The 23,452-nt window shown below is 40.9% G+C and overlaps 1 protein-coding gene across 1 annotated transcript in view; it reads left to right on the plus strand.

Moving 5' to 3' along the window:
* Window positions 1–23,452, plus strand: part of LOC127448302 (anion exchange protein 3-like) — a 98,740-nt gene that overhangs the window by 56,797 nt on the left and 18,491 nt on the right. Inside the window, exons 9-17 of the mRNA XM_051710730.1 lie at window positions 1,035–1,200; window positions 5,280–5,382; window positions 7,174–7,358; window positions 7,942–8,164; window positions 12,854–13,072; window positions 13,162–13,310; window positions 15,104–15,298; window positions 15,386–15,592; window positions 16,795–16,884. Coding sequence (XP_051566690.1) covers window positions 1,035–1,200; window positions 5,280–5,382; window positions 7,174–7,358; window positions 7,942–8,164; window positions 12,854–13,072; window positions 13,162–13,310; window positions 15,104–15,298; window positions 15,386–15,592; window positions 16,795–16,884 — 1,537 coding nt within the window. The remainder of the gene's footprint in view (window positions 1–1,034; window positions 1,201–5,279; window positions 5,383–7,173; window positions 7,359–7,941; window positions 8,165–12,853; window positions 13,073–13,161; window positions 13,311–15,103; window positions 15,299–15,385; window positions 15,593–16,794; window positions 16,885–23,452) is intronic.

Below are 23,452 nucleotides of genomic sequence, written 5' to 3' on the forward strand. Positions count from 1 at the left end.
CAAAAAACTTTCTGCATTTTTACATTTTCAAAAAATTTTGTTTAGTATGTTTTGTAAGCGATTTGAATTATGGGGACACAAGAAATGTCCTCATAAACCACATTTATAGCATAATACCCTTGTAATTACCAGTTTGTAACCTAAAAAACATTTCCTCATAAACCACCCAAACTTGTACACTCACACACACACACGATGAAGAGCTGACTTAAAAGTAGTTGCACTGGTGATTAAATCTACTGCTTTTCCCATCACCTCAAATGCAGCTTTCCATCAAAAAAATTACTCAGAAAAGATGTGTTTATAATGTGGAAAAAATGCATCAAGGTGCTGAAAAAGTGCATCAAAGTTAGGCCAATAGTTACTTAATCCTTTTTCATTGTTTTTAGGAATATTCTCAAAAACAGTCCTTTCTCAGTGCCACACTTTGTCTCAAACGAGGCTTAATGAGCAGACCAATGTCAGCCACTGGATACGGTCATGGTGAAAAAATAATGGCCCATGTGAAACATAGTTGGGCCTGCTAAACAATCTTTAGCATGTTTTTTTTCATGATACGCAGAGCACCCAAAGATCACCAATTGAATGCCTTAAATGAATTAGTCGTGTGTAAAAACAATAAAGACATTTATTAATTCATTGGACCACCACTGCTGTCAATTTTTAGACTGCAGGCTTGTATTCTGTTAAAATATTGTTTGATGTTATCTAGCTTTTCTGTCATCTTGAGCATTTTTCAATGATTGCTCTGGCACGTTTTCCTTGGAGTGGGCAGAACAAATGGACTCAAATGGTTTGACAGATTAAACAAGTTATAATATTTTACCTCTCAAAGACCTCATGAAATCAAAATGAGAGTTTTGTGGCTTTTAGTCCATGTCTATTAACTTTGAGGCCATCTATATGCTAGCGTACTCCTAAAATGATCACGACCAGTTTAGCCCGATACCTAAACAAATTACTCTTTTGAGTTGGATCTTTTGAGTCTACAGTGCTACTTCACCGAAATGCTTTTCTTTTTTTTTTTTTTTCAGTCACCCCAATGATGAAAAAGAAGGCCTTTTCCATCGGAACCACTCTGTCAACAGTCTTGGCAGCTTACGGCACAACCACAATCACATTCATGACACCAGCCTGCCCCTTGTATCCCAGGACCATGTGGAGATGCATGACACTAAGGCAGCAGAACATGACAAAGAGGTGTTTGTGACCTTGTTTGTGAGTTGCTTGCTTCTTGCCATGTGTGCATGTTGTAGTGGGGACCCATGCTAACACCAGCAAAATGTCTCTAACACCAGCAAAATGTACCAGAATAACCAGCTTGGCCTGGCTGGGAGACCAGCAAACCACCTTAGACTGGTTTAAGCTGTATAAATGACAATAAATCACTTGAAATGACCAAGACTGTCACCTTCTTGTAATGCCACTTGGCCCATGAAGGATTAATTGCTCTGGAGGCCTGTAGCTATGCGATGTGATGTGAATCGCTGGGTTAGAAGCAGCCCTGCATACAAAATAGCTTAAACCATCTTAAAGTGATTTACTGGTTTTAGCTGTACACCAAGCTGGTCACGCTGGACTGGTGGTTTTAGTGAGGTTTCCGGGCACTGATCAGGTGGTCAGGCTAGGAGACCAGCTGGCTGATGAAGGTTGCAGGGCTTGGCTGCTCACCAAGCTGGTCAGGCTGGCCTAATTTGATTATTTTATAGGGGGTTTCAGGCACTAATCAGCAGATCAGCCTTGGAGACCAGATAGCTGACCAGCCAAACCAGCTGATAACCAGCCTGGCCATGGTAGGAGACCAGGTAAACCATTTTAAACCAGCCTAAGGTGGTTTGCTGGTCTTGGCTGTTCACTAAGCTGTTCAAGCTGGTCTAGTTTGATGGTTTTAGAAGGGCTTTTGGCACTTGTCAACTGTTCAGGCTAGGAGACCAGCTAGCTGATCAGCTAAACCAGCAGAACACCAGCTTGTCCACATAAGGTCTCTAGCTAAACCAGCTGAAACCAGCCTAAGGTGGTTTACTGGTCTTGGCTGGTCACCAAGCTTGTCAGGCTGGTATAGTTTGATGGGTTTAGAGAGGATTTGGGCACTAGGCCGTGAGACCAGCTAAACCAGCTTAAACCATCCAAGGGATCATCTTACGCTGGTTTAAACTGTTTTTCTCAGCTGGGAGGCTAACATGGAATCTGCAAGCTCAGAACTCTGTAGAAAGCTCTGAAGATTTCCGCATACATTTTGCACCCCTTGCAATTTGGTTTATTAATAGTTTTCAGCTAATTACAGGAGTATAATACTCCCAGCTCCATTTAACAAATTTTTACCATGTTTAAATCCATTTTCCCCTAATGTGAGTGCTTAAAATGTGAGAAAAAGTCTGTAGATTCTGTATTGGCCTCATTCGAAGCACTGCTAATGCTTGGATCATGTGAGCTGCTCTGCCACATGTGCATGATATAGCTTACAGTTTTTCTGAATTGCTAAAACACTAAACCCCATTCTCTGAACCAAATTAAACCCTCTAAACCCTTTTGTTGAATCAGTCACTCTTTTGGCAAAATCTTAAACAAGTTCAGGTAGTTAGACACCATTTGCAAATCTCATCCACTCTTTTTGCAAAACTCTAAACACATTCTCGCTCACTAAAACACATTTCGCACTGTGATGCACTTGTGTTGCAAAACGGTAAACAGGGGTGGCAAAAGTTAAACACAACTACAACACAGTTGTCATCGTTTACACACAACGACTCAAAATTGTTCACACATGTTTCTAATGATGTGATCAAACCAATTGTTCAAAATATAAGCCAGTTCATAGTGCACAGGTGGCACAGGTTCGTTGAATGTTGATACCAACAATGGATGGAAACAATCTGAGAGGCAGAGGAGGAAGAGGACAAGGACGAGGGAGAGCAAGACCAAGAACGGTAATTTCAGATGAAATTCGGGCAACTGTGATAGACCATGTTCTTGTTCATGGAATGACAATGAGGGAAGCAGAACAAAGAGTACAACCTAATTTGAGCAGATTCTCTGTGGCCACCATAATCAGGACATTCAGAGAAGAGAACAGGTAATTGTTTCTATTTACTGTATTTTGGTCATTGAAAGTTTACTGTATACTGCACATTTGATTCAGTACATCACTTTGTCAATAGACTGGGGAAAAAAATAAAACCTTTCTTACCATACAACAATTTACATTTACTGTACGTATACTGTATGTATACATTTGTAAGTGCATTTTCCCTTTTTGTAGAATTGCAAGACTACTTAATGAAGGTGGAAGGACTGCTATGTTCTCCCAACAGCAAGAGGCTCTCATTGTTGATATGGTCCTTCAAAACAATGCCATCCAACTGCATGAAATACAGCAACGAGTTGTTGAAGACAATGTAAACTTTACAGTCCAATACAGTAAATTAAATTTATGAAAATTATTATAATCTGAAGGATTCTAGAAGAGCCTAACCCTTTAGAGCTCTTCAGTATCATCAACACAAGGAACAGTTGTAATAAAATGAATTGTATTCAAGAATAACTAACAAAAACTACAAAATGGTACTAATATGCTAAAAGATAAAATAAATGAATAAGTAAATAAAGTGCATAGGATGGAAAGATGTACGTGGTTGAATTGGATGTAGCAATGGCAAAGTATGACTATTATCTAATGGAAAAATTCTCTGTTAATTAATAAGGTGAAAACCTTATTTCTTTTTAAACAAATACCTCAAAGGTTATTTGCTAGACATTTGATACACCTTAGACTTAGCATATTAGATGGTTTGCATTCTGTTGCATCTCCTACCACTCAGACCAGAGATTCAGAATGTTTATTATTATTCTGTTATTGCCTCTCTCTCGTAGAGTGAGACCAGAAACAAGACGTGGCTGTTGTAAGGATGCTTTATACCTTCCTGATGAGGAGGAGATTTCAGTTTGGCGCCTTCCTATTTCAGGGTCATGATTGGCTGCTGAGGGGTCCACACAGTGTGGCTCACCCTTCCTTCTCTGTGTGGAACATTTGCATATTTTAAAGTACATAGTTAGAACAATGTTTTTAAAGTTTAATATATGCATAGTTCCTTTTCCAAACCTCTTCAAAAATACTCTTGGCATTCTTCTGAAGATATCGAGACCAAACATGATATTGAAAGATTAAATATTATGCATGCATTAATTTGTTCCACCATAGTTCAGTTTGTGTGAACTATTGTGCTAAATGAACAACTGCAATTTACATAAACAGTTCTGTGAACAAACATGGAGTGGACGTGTTGCAGTTGGTGTCCATGTTAGGAGTAAAAGTTTGTGTGTAAAGATTTGTCTTTGTGGCTTCTTTGTTTCAGCTTTTGCCACATGGTAATTAATGCTGCTTCAAGAGGTCTTGAAGAATATTTATGGTCGTTATCTCAACTCTGGTCTTGGGGCAAACCTTAGGATGTGGGGTTTGAGAGGTTGCTAAGAAACCACTCATGGACCAATGAGAAGTCTTTTCCAACGTGTTGGAAGGTCCTTCATGCCTTGTGAGTGGTGTCTGGCAGATGTCAGAGCGGCTTATCTGATGGCTATGCTTGACATTTGTTTGTGTTGGTCCTGCCACAATCCAATCAAAATGGAGCCACTCTTCTTTGCCTTGACAGTTAGGGAGGGGCTCTGCCATAAACTGGCTTATGGAATGTCATCTGGTCCGATTGTTCACCACAATGCCTTTACTATATACAATAAAAAAAATAATTTCTGTAACTACATGCCCTGGATGCTGTGTTCTCCATTTTCTGATGTAGTGTAGTGAAAATGGGTGAAGTTTTCAAGAAATGTGTCTTAGCAATTGTTAAAAACTGTAATAGTGAGCTTACAGTTGCAACCAGTTAAACTTTTGATACAATAACTGTGAAACTTTTAATGTTCCCCATGGCTAACAATGTTGGCAAATTAAAAACAGCCCATATTAAAAGTGAAGACGTATTGTGTTAAATTGATTTAAAGTGATCTACCATTTGGTTTTCGACTTGGTCACCTGGATCTGTAAGGTTTGATTTGCACTGGGTGACACAAAACAAGCACAATGGTTCATTAAAATTCATGAAATTTACTTACACCCTTCCAACCAAACACATGAACAAAACATAAAGTCATATTCAATAACCAATTGCCATCATAGCCATTGAGTGAGGGGAACTATGCATGTGCTATCTGTCAAAGCTTTCCTGCTACAGCTCATGCTGATTTGTGACGTTCAAATGGCACTAACCATTTTCTTCTGTCAACAAAAGAAAAGCCTCCACCCAGTCCCTGTTGAGGGACACCCTGCTGCCAGATCAATGAAACTTCTGGCAAAGATTCCCAAGGATGCCGAGGCCACTGTGGTCTTAGTGGGTAAGCTAAGTACCATTTCAAGTTCCAGGGTTTGTTGTTTTTAGGTCCAGAGATGATGTTGATCACAACAGAGCTTTACAAAAATGTCATAGGGGCCATTCAGACCAAGTGCATTGTTGCGCTAATAAAGCTAGACGTTTTAAACAGTTTAAGTTATTTATGTTTACATAGCATGTTTAAGTATAAAACAATTAAAAAACAGCGCAGATGAACACAAAAACGTGTTCAGTATGAAAAGCCACTTAATTGAGGCACAATTACTTAAAGGGATATGTCACTCAAAAATGAAAATTCTCTCATTATTTACTCAACCTCATGATATCCCAGATGTGTATGACTTTCTTTCTTCACCAGAACACATTTGAAGAAAAATATAAAAATATCTCTGCTCAGTTGGTCCTTAAAATGCAAGTGGATGGTGATTCAACTTTTGAAGCTCCCAAAATCACAGACAGTCAGCATAAACATCAACCATACCTAAATTAATGTCTTCAAAAGCGATATGATCGCTTTTAGTGTGAAAAAATGTAATATTTAAGTACTTTTTAATTATAATCCAACACTTCACGAGAGGGTGGAGTCCAAGCGGTCTCTCGTGTGTCATATTCTCGTTGCCATGTTATGGACGTAATCTCAATTTCTCCTCTCGATTGAGACATCCAGGAAAAGCACACAAAAGCACCATTGTGAGTAAAGAAACAGACAAATACAGATCTAAACCAAAACCAACGAAGCTTCTGTACAGCATTCCTCCCTCTCACTTGTAAACAGCTCTGCTCTTCCATGTGTGTTGCACGTGCCTCAGTTTTCGCGTGTTTCACGTGCCAACGTGATTGCGTCATGCGTGCTTACCGCTGCTGACTGGAAGCGATGATTTCGAGTTAAAAAGTACTTGCATATTTATCTTTTTCGCACCAAAAGTGATCATGTAGCTTCAGAAGACATTCATTTAACAGCTGGACTCTTATTGAAGACGTTTATGCTGACTATCTGTGATTTTTGGAACTTCAAAAGTCAAATCACCATCCACTTACTGACCTACTGAGATAAGATATTTTCCTAATTTTCTTCAAATGTGTTCTGGTGAAGAAAGAAAGTTATACACACCTGGGATATCATGAGGTAGAGTAAATAATGAGAGAATTTTCATTTTTGGGTGAACTATCCCTTTAAGCTAAAGCCAAGTGCACATTGTTTGATCTTGGCCAAGATTTTGCCAACAACTTTCAGGAACTGTAAAATATTTTTTCGTTGCTGGGCATAATCGGACAAACTTTACGAAGATTTAATAACATCAGAAAATTTAGAGCTCAACAACCGATGACATGTCATCATAATTATCTTGTTATTTAGCATTTAAAATCAACCCTAACCTAAGTTTGCTCTAAAGAATGAGCAGTCCACAGATTTCCTCTTTCATCCAGATACTCCATCAACTTTTTTTGATTGATTGCACAGTAAACGCTGTCAGTCGTAACCAAAGATGTATGTCTTTCAGTCCAACATAAAAGTCCATTAATGTTGTGCAGTTTCTTTGGCTTTTACCCAAAATCTCATTGGGCTTTGGGTTTCAGTCTGACCAGCAACAATTGTACAGGACAGAAAAAATACTCTGTGTGCATCAGGCTTAAGATTAATGCTTTCTGTTGTGTTTGATTTTTGGTGTATTAGATACATCTGCTGTTACCTGTATGTGAGAAAATTGTTTGATTGTATATGTCACTGGACCCCTATATGTGTTGTTCTCAATATTATATTATTTTAATAATATATACAAAAATGTGTTTGTAGGGTGTGTGGATTTCCTAGAGCAGCCTGCTATGGCCTTTGTCCGACTGAATGAGGCGGTGCTGCTGGAGTCCGTTCTGGAAGTTCCCGTCCCAGTTCGGTTCCTCTTTGTGCTGTTGGGCCCCACCCAGGCCAACATGGACTACCATGAGATTGGGCGCTCCTTCTCCACCCTCATGTCTGATAAGGTTTATCATCAGATACATACACAATAGTACCATATTGTGAAATTAAACTTTAAGGGCAGCAGTGATATCTTATCCCAAGATCAAAAAACTAATAATGGGCTGAAACTGCTACAACTTCAGAATGACTTTTAGTATGCTCATATTTTTTAGGGTTGTGCAGAGTAAAACAAATTATCAATTTTTCTCATATTATATGTCTGTCATTTTTAATTTTATTGAAAACTCTTTTCGCTGGCACTCCAACAGAATTTGTCCAATTTTTACCAACATTTTATCAGTTGATCTTAAGACCAAGCCTCACAAAAATGACCAAAGGAATTTTTGATTTTCGACCCCATTCCCCAAACAATCTCAAATGCAATTGACGGCAAAGCAGCCAAACAGAAAATAAGGCTGTAACTTGGCATTGCCTTTGCCTATTGAAATTAAAACTTGTATATCTCATTATTTCCATGGTCTGAGGGTCATTGAGATGTTTCAGGACTGTGCTACTGATCAAAGGTGCATGTATGTGTGCTTGGCCCCATAATTGCTGCTTGCAGTTGTATTTTAGTATTTACATTCAGTATCACTGTCTTTTTAGAACTTCCATGAGGTAGCGTATTTTGCTGATGACCGGCAGGATCTTCTCAATGGCATCAATGAGTTCTTAGACTGCAGCATTGTAATTCCACCATCAGACGTTGAGGGGAAAGACTTGCTGAAGACTGTGGCCTCCTTCCAGAAACAGATGTTACGTAAGCGCAAAGAGAGAGAGCACAAAAAATGTGGCAGCACTGTGACAGGAGCCGAGCAGGAAAAAAAAGGTGAAGAACTTCTCTCTGATTACATTTGCACCTGTTTTTTGGGTTCATTAATGAAGTAAATTGTATGAGTTACAAGCACATGAATGACCAATCTGTATTCATATTTACCAACGGCAAACTTGGAGTTGTAGATCAGGGGTTTTCAAAGTCTTAAACAGTAATCAAAAATAAGCAATAATTTCACTTGAATTGTATGGACTTACAAAGCTGAGATATTCTTATCCTCATTTGTGTTTAGCAGAATAAAGAAAGACTTACACATCTGGGATGACATGAAATTTTTTGGTGAACTAGCCCTTTAAGATGTATTTGTTTAGTCATATAGTTTTTAGGCTAATGGTGGCCTTAAAAGTTTTTGGTTCTTAATCCAGGCTTAAAATGTATTTATGTCAATCCATTAGATATGCATGCATTTAATATATTACATTGACTGGGGAGATGCAGTTAGTGGTCAGTACAGCATCTTTCGTTGTCTGGCTGTTTAAAGCCAGGTGCACACTTTACAATTTTTAGAGTCCTTTTAGATGTTGGGTTCCCTTTCAAGGAAACAGCAATGTTGCGTTATGAAGCAATTGGGACTACGTCAGTGAGTCACGTCGTCTGAAGCCTGTATACAGTCACACCAATTCACTGGCTGATGGTGCTTAAGTGATGCCCATAGGGAGCTGCGTCATGGAACCCATATAGGAGGCTGCTTTGTCACCATTTCGCCAGATTTTCTTACTTCAGTGCACAAATTTGTCTAAGCCCGTGTTGGTTACTAGTGACTCACGCCAAAGTGAGGATTATGTTCTCCCTTTTGAGTGACAACACGTGAGGACGTCATTGGAAATGAGCAGTTTGTGTGCAGATTCAACCGTATTGATAAACAGGCCCGATGGCGCTTCATCGAGGCTCTGACAAACCATGCGGTCTTTGAAAGGAGCCATATGAGCCTTGAGGCTCCAGCTCTTGTCATGAGAAAAAGGATTGAGGACGGGCACCGGACTTTTCCTCGCATTTCTCTCTCCCTCTGGACGGATGCACGATTCTTGCCATTGAGACATGCTCCCTTATCTGGCGTGCGGCCTAGTTCGGCACCGTTGCGCGTCACGCAGGCCTTTTTACATCAAGGAAACGCTGGTTTGGAGGTGTTTTATCGCGGGAACGATGGAAAAGGTTGGCACTTGTTGAAAAATACCAAATTTCTTCTATTTTGTCACCCTAGAGAGTACACAGACATGCAATGAGGCACGGGGTGTGGCCCCAGCCTCTTTCTTTCTCTCCTGTTTTTGGAATGCTGTTGTATGGTGGGAGAGCTCCCGCGTGATTGGTGCTCAAGTCCGGGGACTTAAGAGGCAAAAAAATTAATAATTACCCATTACAATATTGTGAACTGACACACGGGGTGCTTCGTCGGCATTACTATTCTCCCTGGGTCCCATCAGGAGATGGCAAATTTATGAAACTCAAATGTTTGCGTGGCCATCTTTGACGGGTGAAGAGATGCAAATGCTGTCTCTGTCCCTGTTCAATGGCGGCACATACTTCACACTCCTCGCACCTTTTAAGATGTGTTAGTTCTGTACTCAAAGATTTTGCAGTCTTTCCATTGTGAAGGAGTTGTGTTTTGAGTTCTCCTATGGAGGACCAAACATGTCATAATTTATATATGGATTGGATTATAGTTTCTGCTTAATAAACCATTGGGTCATACTTTAATATGGAGGCAAAATGGTATCAAATTTTCTATTCGCCTATCAAAGTTAGGTTATGGCTCAGTTTCCCCCCACGACTTACGCTGGGGAGCGAGTTTAAAAAATAAATAAAATACATGTTAATTTCTTTCCCATGTTCTCACACTCTTCCCTGTTCTAATGCTAGGGAAGATGGGCTATCTGGCATTCTCTGCTGTAAATACATTCAGAGTGACCCATTTTTTTATATTTGCCTGATCGAATTCGGCCTCTGTCTCTATGGCTAAGAGTCTCGGGACAGGCATAACGGAATTCGATGTATAATAAGCACAAGTGTTCTCCCCCAATGTTCATACACTCTTTCCCATCCAAAACAGCAGGAAAGATCTTTTTTTTTCTATAAACTTCAGGATGACAGCCATTATGCCTAAATACAATTAAGGCAAACATTGTTAAAGCCCATTCAATCAGCCACAATGATGGAGGCGTGAGGGCTTCCTTCCACTGTGTCACTGGTTGCAAGCCGGCCGCCAAAGGTAAGCCAAGTGTGCCATCTAGTGTTTACTCATTGCACTGCAATAGAGAATCATGCATTAATTCCTCTGTCTGCCCGTGTTATGGCTTGGCAGCAGTTACAAGGCACTCTGAATTGGGTAAACCGAACAAATGTGTTTTTTTCTTACAACATAATGTCACAAGTGCTGACGGGGGACTGGTTTGTGACAATAGATTTGAAGGATGCTTATTTCCACATTCATATTACACCAAGGCAAAGCGTACCAATTTTGCGTCCTTCTTTCGGACCTCGTACATTCACAAAATGCATGGATGCAGCACTGACTCCCTTGATGCGTCATGACATCCACATTTTGAATTATCTTGAAGATTGGTTGGTGTTAGCTCACTCAGAGAGTTTGGCTGCCTAACATTGAGATGTTGTTCTCAGTCACTTAAGCAGTCTAGGGCTCCAAGTTAACCTAGACAAGAGCATCTTGACTCTGTTTCTAGAGGTGGAAACAGAGGTGGAGTCTGTTTCTAGACTCGAGGACAGTGCAGGTTTGCCTGTCTCCGGCTCACATTCTGTCATTACGCAAATGTCTAGCGATGTTCAAAGTGGGATACATTCTCCCTGTAAGAACGTTTCACAGGCTTTTGGGGCTTATGATCACGGCATCCGCTGTCATTCCACTGGGCATGTTGCATGCGAGACCTTCTCAGTGTTGGATGAGCTTCGTAAAGGGAATTCAACCACTGACACATGCGTTTCGTCCCATCAGAGTGATGCATGGGTGCTACCGAGCTCTGTTACCTTGGAAATGGAACCACATTCTGCAGATGGGCATTCCGGGACGGTTGAATTTGGGGGCGGATCTTCTGTCCAGACAGGTTCTGATGCCTGGAGAATGGACATTACACCGTAGATTGTGGAGCAAATTTTGTTACTTTGACTTAAAATAAATAATATTTTTTGTTTAAATCTTATCCATGAGTGGCCACCCCTTTATGTTACTCTGCCTTGAGCTGGGTGGTTTGTAACACATGTAAATGGTGTATTTTTGCCTCTCAGTGCGCAGCTCGGAGTGAGGATCCAGTCCACTGCCTGGTTGGTTCAGTGCTGGATTTGTAGGGGTGTTTTAGAGTGTTTTGGGGCCGGGGTTACCCCAGCAATGCTTAAAGTGTACATGGCAGCTGAACATGCGCTGGTGAATGGAGTTTCTGTTGGAAGACTTTCTCTTGTCTCTCGTTTTATGCACGCAGGCTTAGACCTTTTCGTCCCGTCCGCGTCCCTTTATGGGATTTATCTGTGGTGTTGGAGTCGCTCTCGACTGCTCTGTTCAAGCCTTTAACATCAGTATCTGATACATTTTGGACTCTAAAACTGTCCTGTTATTAGCATTGGCATCGTTTAAGAGGGTTGGTGATTTGCATGCCCTGTTGATCAATTTTCTGGGTATGGAATTTGCACCAGGGTTATCTAAGGTCGTACTGAGACCTTGTTTGGGCTATTTGCCTAAAGTTATCTCTATGTCCTTTCACTCGCAGATGGTTAATTTTCAGTCCTTTTCTCCTCCGCCGTTTCAGTCGGAAGAGCATAAAAGGCTACATATGTTATGCCTAATGCGGGCTTTGCTGGTTTATGCTGGACATACTAGTCAATGTCGTAAGTCAGAGCAGTTGTTTGTGTGCTTTGGTGGCCGCATCAAGGGTGTTTCGGTGTCCAAGCAGAGACTAACTTTGGTTCCCTGAGAGGGAACGAGATGTTGTGCAACTGGCCATACTCTCTAGTTGCTGCATAGGCTCGTGCCTGTTGCAGAAATCTGACGCAATGGCGCCAAAGCAGCCACCTATGTGGGTTCTGTGATGCGGCTCCCTATGGGCGTCGCTTAAGCGCCATCAGCCAATGTATTTTCGTGATTGTATACAGGCTTCAGACCACGTGACTCCCTAATATAATCCCAATTACATCATTACACAACATCTCGTTCCCTCTCAGGGTTACGTTCGTAACCGAGACGTTTTGAGACTGTATGAAACAATCAAGAATTTGTAGTCAAGACTTTGGTCCCAATCATCCTGACTGACAGCTTTGACTGTGTGCTTTCTCTCATCTGGCCATCGTGAGAGCAGTCACACTAAACAACGGCGATTTAACATTTCTGACACTTCCAGAACTTTGCCAGAGGCTAAGATTCACTGCAAAGCAATTAATCGGCCATCTGTGAACGTCTCACTTAGCGATCAAAAATTGCAGATTTTGCCCTACAGCAAGAGAAGTCTTTTATGATTCCCAAAATGTGTCCTAGACTGCAAAATCCTGACCAAAATGTGAACCTGGTTTTAGGCTCTAGTTCGACCTTCCTACGTTAATTTGTAGTATTTGCAATCCATTCTAAACGACTGTAGTGAGGTAAGCTGTGATAATTTGCATTTTAAAACCAGTCTGATGGGGGAAGGGGGGGCATGATGCTTCTGCTGTGAATGTTGACCTGTCTGCTCGTACTCTGTATTGTAGATGTGAGTACGTATAAACAGGAAGAGGAGGACCAGTTCGATGTTGACCCTCTCAAACGCTCTGGTATTCCATTTGGGGGTTTGATCCATGATATTCGCCGCCGTTATCCTCGTTACATAAGTGACCTGAAGGACGCCATGGACACTCAATGTATTGCTGCTGTGATTTTCATTTATTTTGCTGCACTGTCACCCACGATCACCTTTGGAGGTTTATTAGGCAAGTAAGAATAATCCCTTGACTCATCTGTCAGCTTTAATAATGAAACAATGTGACTAACTCCATGCTGTATGTTCCCATTTATTTAGGTGAGAAGACACAAGGCATGATGGGAGTCTCTGAGCTCATCATCTCCACAGCAATGGTGGGAGTGCTGTTCTCGCTGCTAGCTGGGCAGCCATTGCTCATTATTGGCTTCTCTGGACCACTTTTGGTGTTTGAGGAGGCCTTTTATAAGGTATTTTTATAAAAACGGATAGACTTTTAAAAGAATAGTTCACCCAAAAATGTAAACTCTGTCAACATGTGCTCACCTTCATGTTGTTTTAAACCTATATGACTTTCTTTCTTACGTGAAACATAAAAGAAGATGTTTTAATGAATATCGCTGGCAATGCAATGCCTCACTTTAAAGCTTAAAAGGAAAGCTAAAAGTAGTTTCATGCATCATATTTCTCAAAATGTTCTGAAGGCATTCAATAGGAGTTGGTGAGAAAGAAAATCTAAATTTAAATGATTTTTTAATAACATCTTACAAGACCTCCATTTTGCATTCAGGGGGGCTATGAGAACATTTCGTAAATTAAATTATGTAAATTATGACAGAATTAAAAATTTTGGGTAAACTATTCCTTTCATTCTGAAGGGCTGTGTTTGAAGCCATTGTAAAATACCAGTGGTCATGGCAAATCTTACAATATCTGGGAATTTTATAATTGTAATTTCCAAGCCTGGAAAATTAATACAATATTAAAAGTTGTGGAGAAGTCATGGAAATTTCTGTAATGATTATAATAATTTTAAAGATTTTTCTAGTTATGCTCAGCTCTAAATACCTAAAGGGTTAATTCATCCGAAAATGAAAATTCTCTCATAATTTACTCACTCTCATGCCATCCCAGATGTGTGACTTTCTTTCTTACAAACAAATTTTTTTTAAAGAATATCCCTGCTCTTTAGGTCCATACAATGCAAGTCAACAGGGTCCAAAACTTTCAAGGTCAAAAAAGCATATAAAGGCAGCTTAAAAGTAATGCAGACGACTCCAGTGGTTAAATCCATGTCTTCTGGTGCGATATGAAAGGTGTGGCTGAGAAACCAAGCACTCTCCTAAGAGTTCTTCTTCTTTTATTTTTGGTGATTCACATTCTTTGTGCATATCGCCACCTACTGGGTAGGGAGGAGAATTAATAATAAAAACAGGACTTAAATATTGATCTGCTTCTCACCCATACCTATCATATCTCTTCTGAAGACATGGATTTAACCACTGGAGTCGTATGGATTACTTTTATGCTGCCTTTATGTGCTCTTTTAACTTTAAAGTTCTGACCACCATTCACTAGCATTGTATGAACCTACAGTGCTGAAATATTCTTCTAAAATACTTCATTTGTGTTCTGCAGAAGACAGAAAGTCATACACATCTGGAATGGCATGAAGGTGAGTAAATGATGAGAGAATTTTCATTTTTCTGTGAACTATCCCTTTAATTGGCTAATATTTGCTCTGTGTGAGTGCAATTTCTACAGTATTTATAGATTTTTTAGAAAAATCATGGAAATGCATTGGTCAAAACGTGTGGCAACCCTGACACATGTAACCAGACATACTATATTAAGTTGCTACATTGCATAGCAACTTTCTACAGTTAGGCTTAAAAACTGTATTACTTCACGGAATAATCGTCTATTCCGACAATTAATTTTAATAAATATAATTGTTTGTTAAACTTTAGTGTCTTATCATATTGCTGTTACTGCTGTTTAATAAAAACCATTTTCAAAAGATTTTACCATTGTTAAGAGTTTTTGCTTCATTTTGTGCCTATGAACACACTTTATCCATAGTAAAATCACTGTAACGCATGGCCTTGAATGGTTTATTGCTTTATTCTCAATGTGTTTCAGCCATTACAAGGTATTGAAAGTAGTATAATTGCAATAAGATTTTCTCAACTTTCTATCTTCCTGTTTCTCTTTTCTTGCCTATCTTTCCTATCACTCTTTTTTTGTTCTTTCTTGTTATCAGTTCTGCCAGGCACAGGGCTTCGAGTATCTCACGGGGCGTGTGTGGATCGGGTTCTGGCTCATTTTCATTGTCCTTGTGATAGTGGCAGCTGAGGGGAGCTTCCTTGTGCGTTACATCTCCCCTTTCACCCAGGAGATCTTTGCGTTTCTCATCTCCCTCATTTTCATCTATGAAACCTTCTCCAAGCTAATTAAGGTGCAGTTATTATGTATTATGTATTATGCATTTATGTATTTGGCAGGCTCAGAAATAGAGTTAAAGCATTGGGTTATTTTTCCCCAGGTGTTTCAAGAGCACCCTCTAATGAAAAGCTACCCTACGGCTCCTGTACTGCCTGCTTTCACACCCTTAGACACATTTCAAGCGGTCAAGGAGTCCATTCTCAACCAGCCCAACACAGCCCTGCTCTCCCTAGTGATCATGATGGGAACCTTCTTTGTGGCCTTCTTCCTCCGGAAATTCCGTAATAGCAGATTCCTTGGTGGAAAGGTACAGTGTAGTGTTATTTTGTCAAAACTGTGACAAATAATTTTCTTGCTCAGTGTTTTTTTCTAAACATCCTTAAAACTAAAAATTTTTACATAAGAAGCAAAATTGTGTAAGATAATAAGACTTGATAAAAGTAATTTTGCCATCAATTACTCACACTCATTTTGTTCAAAACCTATTTGACTTACTTAACACAAAGAGGAGAAGACACTTTTTAAGACTGCTGATGCTGCTTTTCCCATATATTGAAAGTGAATAGTGTGTCTTTCTGCCTAACATTTTCTTTTGGGGTCCATATAAATAAGTTAGTCATACAGGTTTGGAACAACATGTGGGCAGTAAATAGATAGAATTTTAATTTTCAGGGTTTTTTTCTTTTTTGTTTTAAGAATCAACCTCACTAAAGTGTGTTACAGTAGATTCATGCTTAAAACAATAAATATAACTTTCTTCAAGATCTTATTTGAAAACAAGTCTTAATATATTATGCAATTTAGCTTCTCAAGTAAATCTGTCTTGTCTGAAAACGTTTAGATATTTTACTAGAAAACAAGAAAGGAAAAAAAAAGACAAAAATACTCAATAATAAAGTGATTTTTTTGCATTGTGCAAAAAAAAAAAAAAAAGAAAAGAAAGAAAGAAAAAAAATTCAAAATATTTTTGTATTATTTTCCGGTAAAAATATCAAAACATTCTTAAAACATGAAAAAATTACTTTAGAAGCAGAATGGCATAACATGTTAAGTCTTGTTTTTAGATAAATGTAACACAATTTGGTGGGGTTTATACTTAAAACATGAAAAAAAAAAATATTTGCCAATGGGGTAAGAAAAATAAAACTTTTTTTTTTCTTTTTTTTTCATTGGTGAATAGTTTTTTTCTTGTCATAAGCTAAAAGGTTACTACATTTCTCTGATAAAAAGATAAAATGTCTTATGACGTTTTGCTTCTCTAGTAAATGAATCTTCTTTTTTTATGGATGTTTAGGTATTTTTACTGGAATACAAGACAAAAATACTCAGTAAGAAAAGTATTATTTTTATTATTATTATTTATTTATTTATTTATTTTGCAGTGCAGTTAAGATTCCTTGTGAAAAAAGTACTACTCATTTGCAAGTTGCTTTGAATAAAAGGGCTAGCTAGATGAATGAATTTAAATGTAAAATGGTTTTTTTTCTTCCACATCTGTAATCTTCAAAGGCCAGAAGAATCATTGGAGACTTTGGGATTCCTATCTCGATCCTGTTCTCTGTACTGGTGGACTTTTCCATCCCTGATACCTACACACAGGTAAACCACACTGTTTAACCCGTTCACAAATCCTCTCATGTGCTGTGTCCACCTAATTTTTCAGCGTAACTAGGGTTTCCAGCCCGGCCCCGCCCTCCTCGGCTCTACACTCCTCCCGGCGTTGCCTCAGGCCGGGGAGCCCCCGGCATGAAGTACATCCCCCCTTCCTCTCCGGGGGGGCGTGCCTTGTGCCCCGACTGCCGGCGGGTCATCCCCACCTTCCTCGACCTGGGAGGAGACAGGAGGGGAAAAACAACAACAACAAAACAAAATAGGCGAGGGAAAGGCCAACACGGAGCGACAGAGAGAGAGAGAGAGGAGAGAGAGAAAAAGAAACTCACCGGTTCTCTGATGCGCCGTCGCGTTGTCCTCGATCACTCCTCCACCCTCTCAGGCGGACGGCAGCCGCTCCTCCCCGGGCGGACCGGAGTCAGACCTCAGACCCCCAGCGGACAGAACACCCCTCCGCGTTCCCGGCGTCCCGTGGGGACATTTCTCCGCCCCTGGCAGCGGCCCTACCACTCCAGGCGGTCGGGGAGTCGCTTCCCTCCTCCCCCCACGGATGGCGGTCTTCTCTCGACCCCTCTGCGTTCCCAGGGGACGGCAGGGCACACCTCCGCCCCCGGCAGCGGCTCCCTCGCTCCAGGCGGTCGGGGAGTCCAGTCCCCACTCACCACGCGGACGGCGGCCGTTCCCCGCGTCCGGGTGTTCGGGCTACTCCGTCCCCCATCGGATGGCAGCGGCGCTCCCCTGGGTGGACGGCAGTGTCGAGGACTCTGCGACGGGAATCCCTCCTCCCTCCCAGGTTTCGGCACCAGTGTAAGGGGGTTCAAGGGAAAGGAGGAGGCGAGAACCGGCTTGACAACTTAAATAATAATTTAATGAACAACTTAAACAAAAACACACAACCGTAAACACACACACAGTACAGCTGCCTGTAATTCTCTCTCTCTCTCGAACTGTCGTCCCCGGCCGCCTTTATCCCTCGTGCGCCCCATCAGGCTGATTGGGGACCGGGCGTGCGTCATTCCATCCTGGCCCCGCCCTCCTCAGCTCTACAATCATTCATTATTATTATTAATTATAATTATATTATATAATTATATTAATTATTATTCATATTAATTATTAACACATTGATTTGTAGCAAATATAATTTGACCGTTTATCACATTTTGCTATGGTTTCATCATTCACTGTTGCACAGGGAAAATGAATTAGAGATCAGCTCCATCTGTCATGGCTACCGCAAACTTTACACAACCAGGAGAGAGAGGGAAATAGAGAGCAGGATTACAGCTGCACTTTAAATGCATCTTCAACTGTCATCGCAACCAAACTGCATCTTGTCATCTTGGCAAAACAAGGAACGCATTGTTCTCTCCTTTCTTGTCAGAGAACATTCTCACTTTCTTTACGGTGTATAGTAAATAGACAGACAGATGTTGCATTCAGCATGGCTGATGATACTGAAACATTGCCTTTGGAAATAAATAAATAATTAAAGGCAACATCGGAGGTTTCGCAGAAAAATATCAGAATCAGAATCAGCTTTATTGCCAAGTATACTTACACACACAAGGAATTTGTCATGGTGACAGAAGCTTCCAGTGCAAAGAGAATGCAACAATATACACTATATGGCCAAAAGTTTGTGGACACCCCCTTCTAATTAACGAATTTGGTTACTCCATTAAATCCAGTAAAGAAAAATCTTAATGTTTCTTTATGTGATGGCTTGGGCTTTGTGTGCTTCCAAATTTGTGGCAACTGTTTGGGGATAGCCCTTTTCTGTTCCAGCATGACAATGCCCCTGTGAACAAAGTGAGGTCCATAAAGAAATGGTTTACTGTGTCTGGCATGGAAGAAATTGACTAGCCTGCACAAAGCCCAGACCTGAACCCCACTGATCAATTTTGGGGTGAACTGGAACAGCAACTGTAAGTCAGGCCCCATCGACCAACATCAGTTCCTGACCTCACTGATGTTAAGAGTGGAAGATGTTATTACAGCAAAGGGGGAAATTGATGCCTAAGGTTTTGAAATCAAATGTTAATCAAGCACATATGGTGTCCACAAACTTTTGGCCATATAGTGTACACTGATCAGCCACAACATTAAAACAACCTGCCTAATATTGTGTAGTTCCCCTCGTGCCGCCTAAACAGTGCCAACCCACATCTCAGAATAGCATTCTGAGATGCTATTCTTCTCACCACAATTGTACAGAGTGATTATCTGATTTACCGTAGACTTCATCAGTTCGAACCAGTCTGGCCATTCTCTGTTGACCTCTCTCATCAACAAGGTATTTCCATCCACAAAACTGCCCCTCACAGGATGTTTTTTTTTGTTTTTGGCTGATATGTGTGAAAATCCCAGGAGAGCAGCAGTTACAGAAATACTCAAACCAACCCGTCTGGCACCAACAAACATCCATGTGATTATCTAATCAGCCAATCATGTGGAAGCAGTGCAGTGCATAAAATCATGCAGATACGGGTCAGGAGCTTCAGTTAATGTTCACATCAATCATCAGAATGGGGAAAAAATGTGATCTTAGTTATTTGGACCGTGGCATGATTGTTGGTGCCAGATGGGCTGGTTTTATATACAGATATTCAGTTATGTGCAGGTGAAGTAATGTATTGAAGAAGAGGTAGGATATGCTAAAAAATATAAATGAAATATAGATATAAGTAGGAATGGATGGATTGAATATTGCACATGGTTGTATTGACATAAAGGAAAGTATTTGAGGGCAGTATTAACTGTTCATGAGGTGGATGGCCTGAGAGAAAAAACTGTTCTTGTGCCTGGCTGTTCTGGTGCTCAGTGCTCTGTAGCGCCAGCCAGAGGGCAACAGTTTGAAAAGGATGTCTGCTGGGTGAATGGGGTCAAGAGTGATTTTACCAGCCCTTTTTGTCACTCTGGACAAAAAAAATTTGTACAGTTCTAGCAGGGTGGGTAGGGGAGCACCAATAATCCTCTCAGCAGTCCGATCTATCCTTTGAAGTCTTCTGATGTCTGACTTGTTAGCTGAACCAAACCAGACAGTTACAGAAGTGCAAAGGACAGACTCAATGACTGCTGAGTAGAACTGGATTAGCAGCGCCTGTGGCAGGTTGAACTTCCTCAGCTGGTGAAGGAAGTACAACCTCTGCTGGGCCTTTTTCAAAATTGAGTCTATGTGGGTCTCCCACTTTAGGTCCTGTGAGATGGTAGTGCCCAGGAACCTGAATGACTCCACTTCATCCACAGTGCTGCTCAGAATTGTAAGCGGGGTTAATGCTGTGGTATTTCCCCTAAAGTCCATTATCATCTCCACAGTTTTAAGCGTGTTCAGCTCCAGGTTGTTTTGATCGCACCAGATGGCCAGCTGTTCAACTTTCCTTCTGTATGCAGACTCATCATCATCTTGGATGAGGCCGATGACTGTAGTGTCATCTGCGAACTTCAGGAGCTTATCAGAGGGGTCCTTGGCAGTGCCGTCATTTGTGTAGAGGGAGAAGAGTAGTGGGGAGAGTACACATCCCTGGGGGGTGCCAGGGCTGATTGTACATGTGCTGGAGATGAATTTCTCCAGTCTCACTAGCTGCTGCCTGTCCATTAGAAAGCTGGTGATCCACTGACAGATAGCGGTGGGAACAGAGAGCTGGGTTAATTTAGTCCATAGGAGAGTAGGGTTGATGGTGTTACAAGCCGATCTGAAGTCAACAAATAGTACCCTTGCATAAGTCCCTGGTCTGTCTAGATGTTGAAGTATGTAATGCAGTCCCATATTGACTGCATCATCCGCAGACCTGTCAGCTTGATAAGCAAACAGCAGGGGATCCAGAAAGGGTTCAGTGATGTCCTTGGGCCAGCACCAGTCTCTCAAATGACTTCATGACCACAGATGACAGAACAACGGGTCTGTAGTCATTAAGTCCTGTCATTTTGGTTTCTTTGGGACGGGGATGATGGTGGAGCGTTTGAAGCAGCTGGGATCTTCACAGTGCTCCAGTGATGTGTTGAAGATCTGTGTGAAGTTGGGGGCTAGCTGGTCAGCACAGGATTTTATTCAAGTGAGTGAAACACCATCTGGGCCCTGTGCTTTCCTTTTCTTCTGTTTCCGGAAGTCCCAGCACACATCCTCTTCACAGATCCTAAGTGCAGGTTGAGTAGCAGGAGAGGGGAGGAGCGGGAGGTGTAAATGTCTGTGTGATGTGAAGGTCAGAGCGGGTGTGGGTGTGAGACTGGGCTTTCATATCTACTGTAAAACACATTCAGATCGTCAGCCAGTTATTGATTCCCTAAATTACTCTGTCCTTCAGGCCTCTCCACACTGATGCACGGTCGTTAGCTGAGAACTTGTTTTTCAGATTTTCAGAATAGCTTCTTTTAGCCACTCTAATCTCCTTTGTCAGCCTGTTTTTGGCCTGATTGTACAAGATTTTATCCCCACTTCTGTAAGTATCTTCTTTGGCCTGATGAAGCTGCCTGAGCTTTGCTGTAATCCATGGTTTGTCATTGTTGTATGTTAAATAAGTCCTTGTAGGAATGCACATATCCTCACAGAAACTGATGTATGATGTCACAGTATCTGTGAGCTCGTCCGGGTCGGTGGCTGCAGCCTCAAAAACGCTCCAATCAGTGCAGTCAAAACAGGCTTGTAGTTCAAGCTCTGCTTCATTGGTCCATCTCTTTACAGTCCTTACTACAGGTTTAGCTGATTTTAGTTTCTGCTTGTAGATCGGAAGAAGATGAACCAGATAATCAGAGAGTCCCAAAGCTGCTCGAGGGATTATTGTTGTGTAGCAATGATCCAGTTTATTTCAGTCTGTGGTGGGATATGTAATGTGCTGTCTGTATTTGGACAGTTCACGTGTGAGATTTGCCTAGTTAAAATCTCCAAGAATAATAATAAGTGAGTCCGGGTGTTATTGCTCCATGTCTGTGATCTGATCAGCCAGCTGTTGTAGTGCTGCACTCACACACGCTTGTGGAGGAATGTAAACACTCACAAGAATACACGAGGACATTAGGACAGCACATCTTCAGCGTTGTTACATCTGTACACCAACATTTGTTGATGTAAAAACATGTTCCACCGCCTCTCGTTTTCCCCATTAAATCCACGGTGCAATCCTCTCTGAACAGCCAGAAGCCTAGTAGATGTAATGCGCTGTCCAGAATGGCTTCACTCAGCCAGGTTTCCGTGAAGCACAATGCAGCAGAATTGGCAAATTCCTTATTTTCGTGGGTGAGGAGAAGTAATTAGTCTATTTTGTTAGGAAGAGAGCAGAAATTTGCTAGAGAGATGTTTGGCAGTGCAGTTCAAAAGCCGATCGCTTCACACGTTTGCATCTTTTAGCGCGCTTGTACAGCACCGCTGCTCCTCCAACTAAAATGTCTAACAGAACGTCTGAATAATCAAAAACCGGTAAAAGATTGTCTGGCGTGTGCTGCCGAATATTCAGCAGCTCGTCTCTGGTAAAACTGATCGGAAATAAATTAATAAACACAGGACAAACAAAAAAAAAAAGCAGCAAAAGAACTGGAGAGCTCCATACTGAGGTGGCCATCCACGGCACCATCTCTTTCTATAATATGAATTAATAAATATGAATGGAGGTTTACATGGAAACATGAAAATTATGCATTGTCCCGTTCTCTGTAATATAAGAAGCAGATTTTATTATCGTCTCTTCAAAACAACACACAGCAGAACTTCACACTTGCCAGAAATGCAGCCGCTTGCTTACTTCCGCATTGCAAAATAAGGTGGATATCAGTGGTTCTCAACTGGTCTCAGCTGGTTTTGTGTTGGGACCCAGATTTTAAATTGGACATCAAGTGGCAACCCAACACAGTACCAACATTGTTTATCATACAAAAGTTAACAAATATGTCCTTACCATAAACTACACAGGCCCAACAGTATGCAAAATGATTAAAAAGACATATGCCGTCTAAGAAAATATGACAACAATTTTGTTGTTAAATGTCTCTTGAATTTCTAAGGTTTCCTGCTCTCTGCAGCCAATAATTCATTACACACATCAACCATATCCATTGGAAGTGAACCTGAATTTAATGTAGCCTGGTTCATTTTGTTCATGGTTTTTAAGGATGAGGGCATGTCATGCAACCTGTCCATGTTGGGATACACCCAGTTTGGCTTGCTTCTACTAAGAGACAGGTGAATTTGGGCCAAAATAACCTAGAGTTCACTTGGATATATATAGCCTTGATTGGAAAGCATTTTTTACTCCCTTTCAAAAGTTGATGAGACTATTTATATTGCAATCATAACTATGCATGATTGTATGGTTAGTTGCATTTTATTATTTGCATTGTTTTGTCCTGCTGTCTGCGACTCTATCAGAACAGACCTGCTGTGACCCATTTTTTGGGTCAGGGGTTGAGAACCACAGCAGTATATTACCACAAAAAAAGTGCTCTACCAACTTACTCTTATTATTAAGTACAGTACTTGCCTGTAATTGGAGCCAGCTTTGATCCAAACTTGTATTACAGTGTGGTTGGCTTGGCAAAGCGCTGCAACCAATGAAGCCTGGGATAT

The sequence above is a fragment of the Myxocyprinus asiaticus genome, chromosome 11 (assembly GCF_019703515.2).
Source record: "Myxocyprinus asiaticus isolate MX2 ecotype Aquarium Trade chromosome 11, UBuf_Myxa_2, whole genome shotgun sequence".
In the NCBI taxonomy this organism is placed as follows: Eukaryota; Metazoa; Chordata; class Actinopteri; order Cypriniformes; family Catostomidae; genus Myxocyprinus; species Myxocyprinus asiaticus.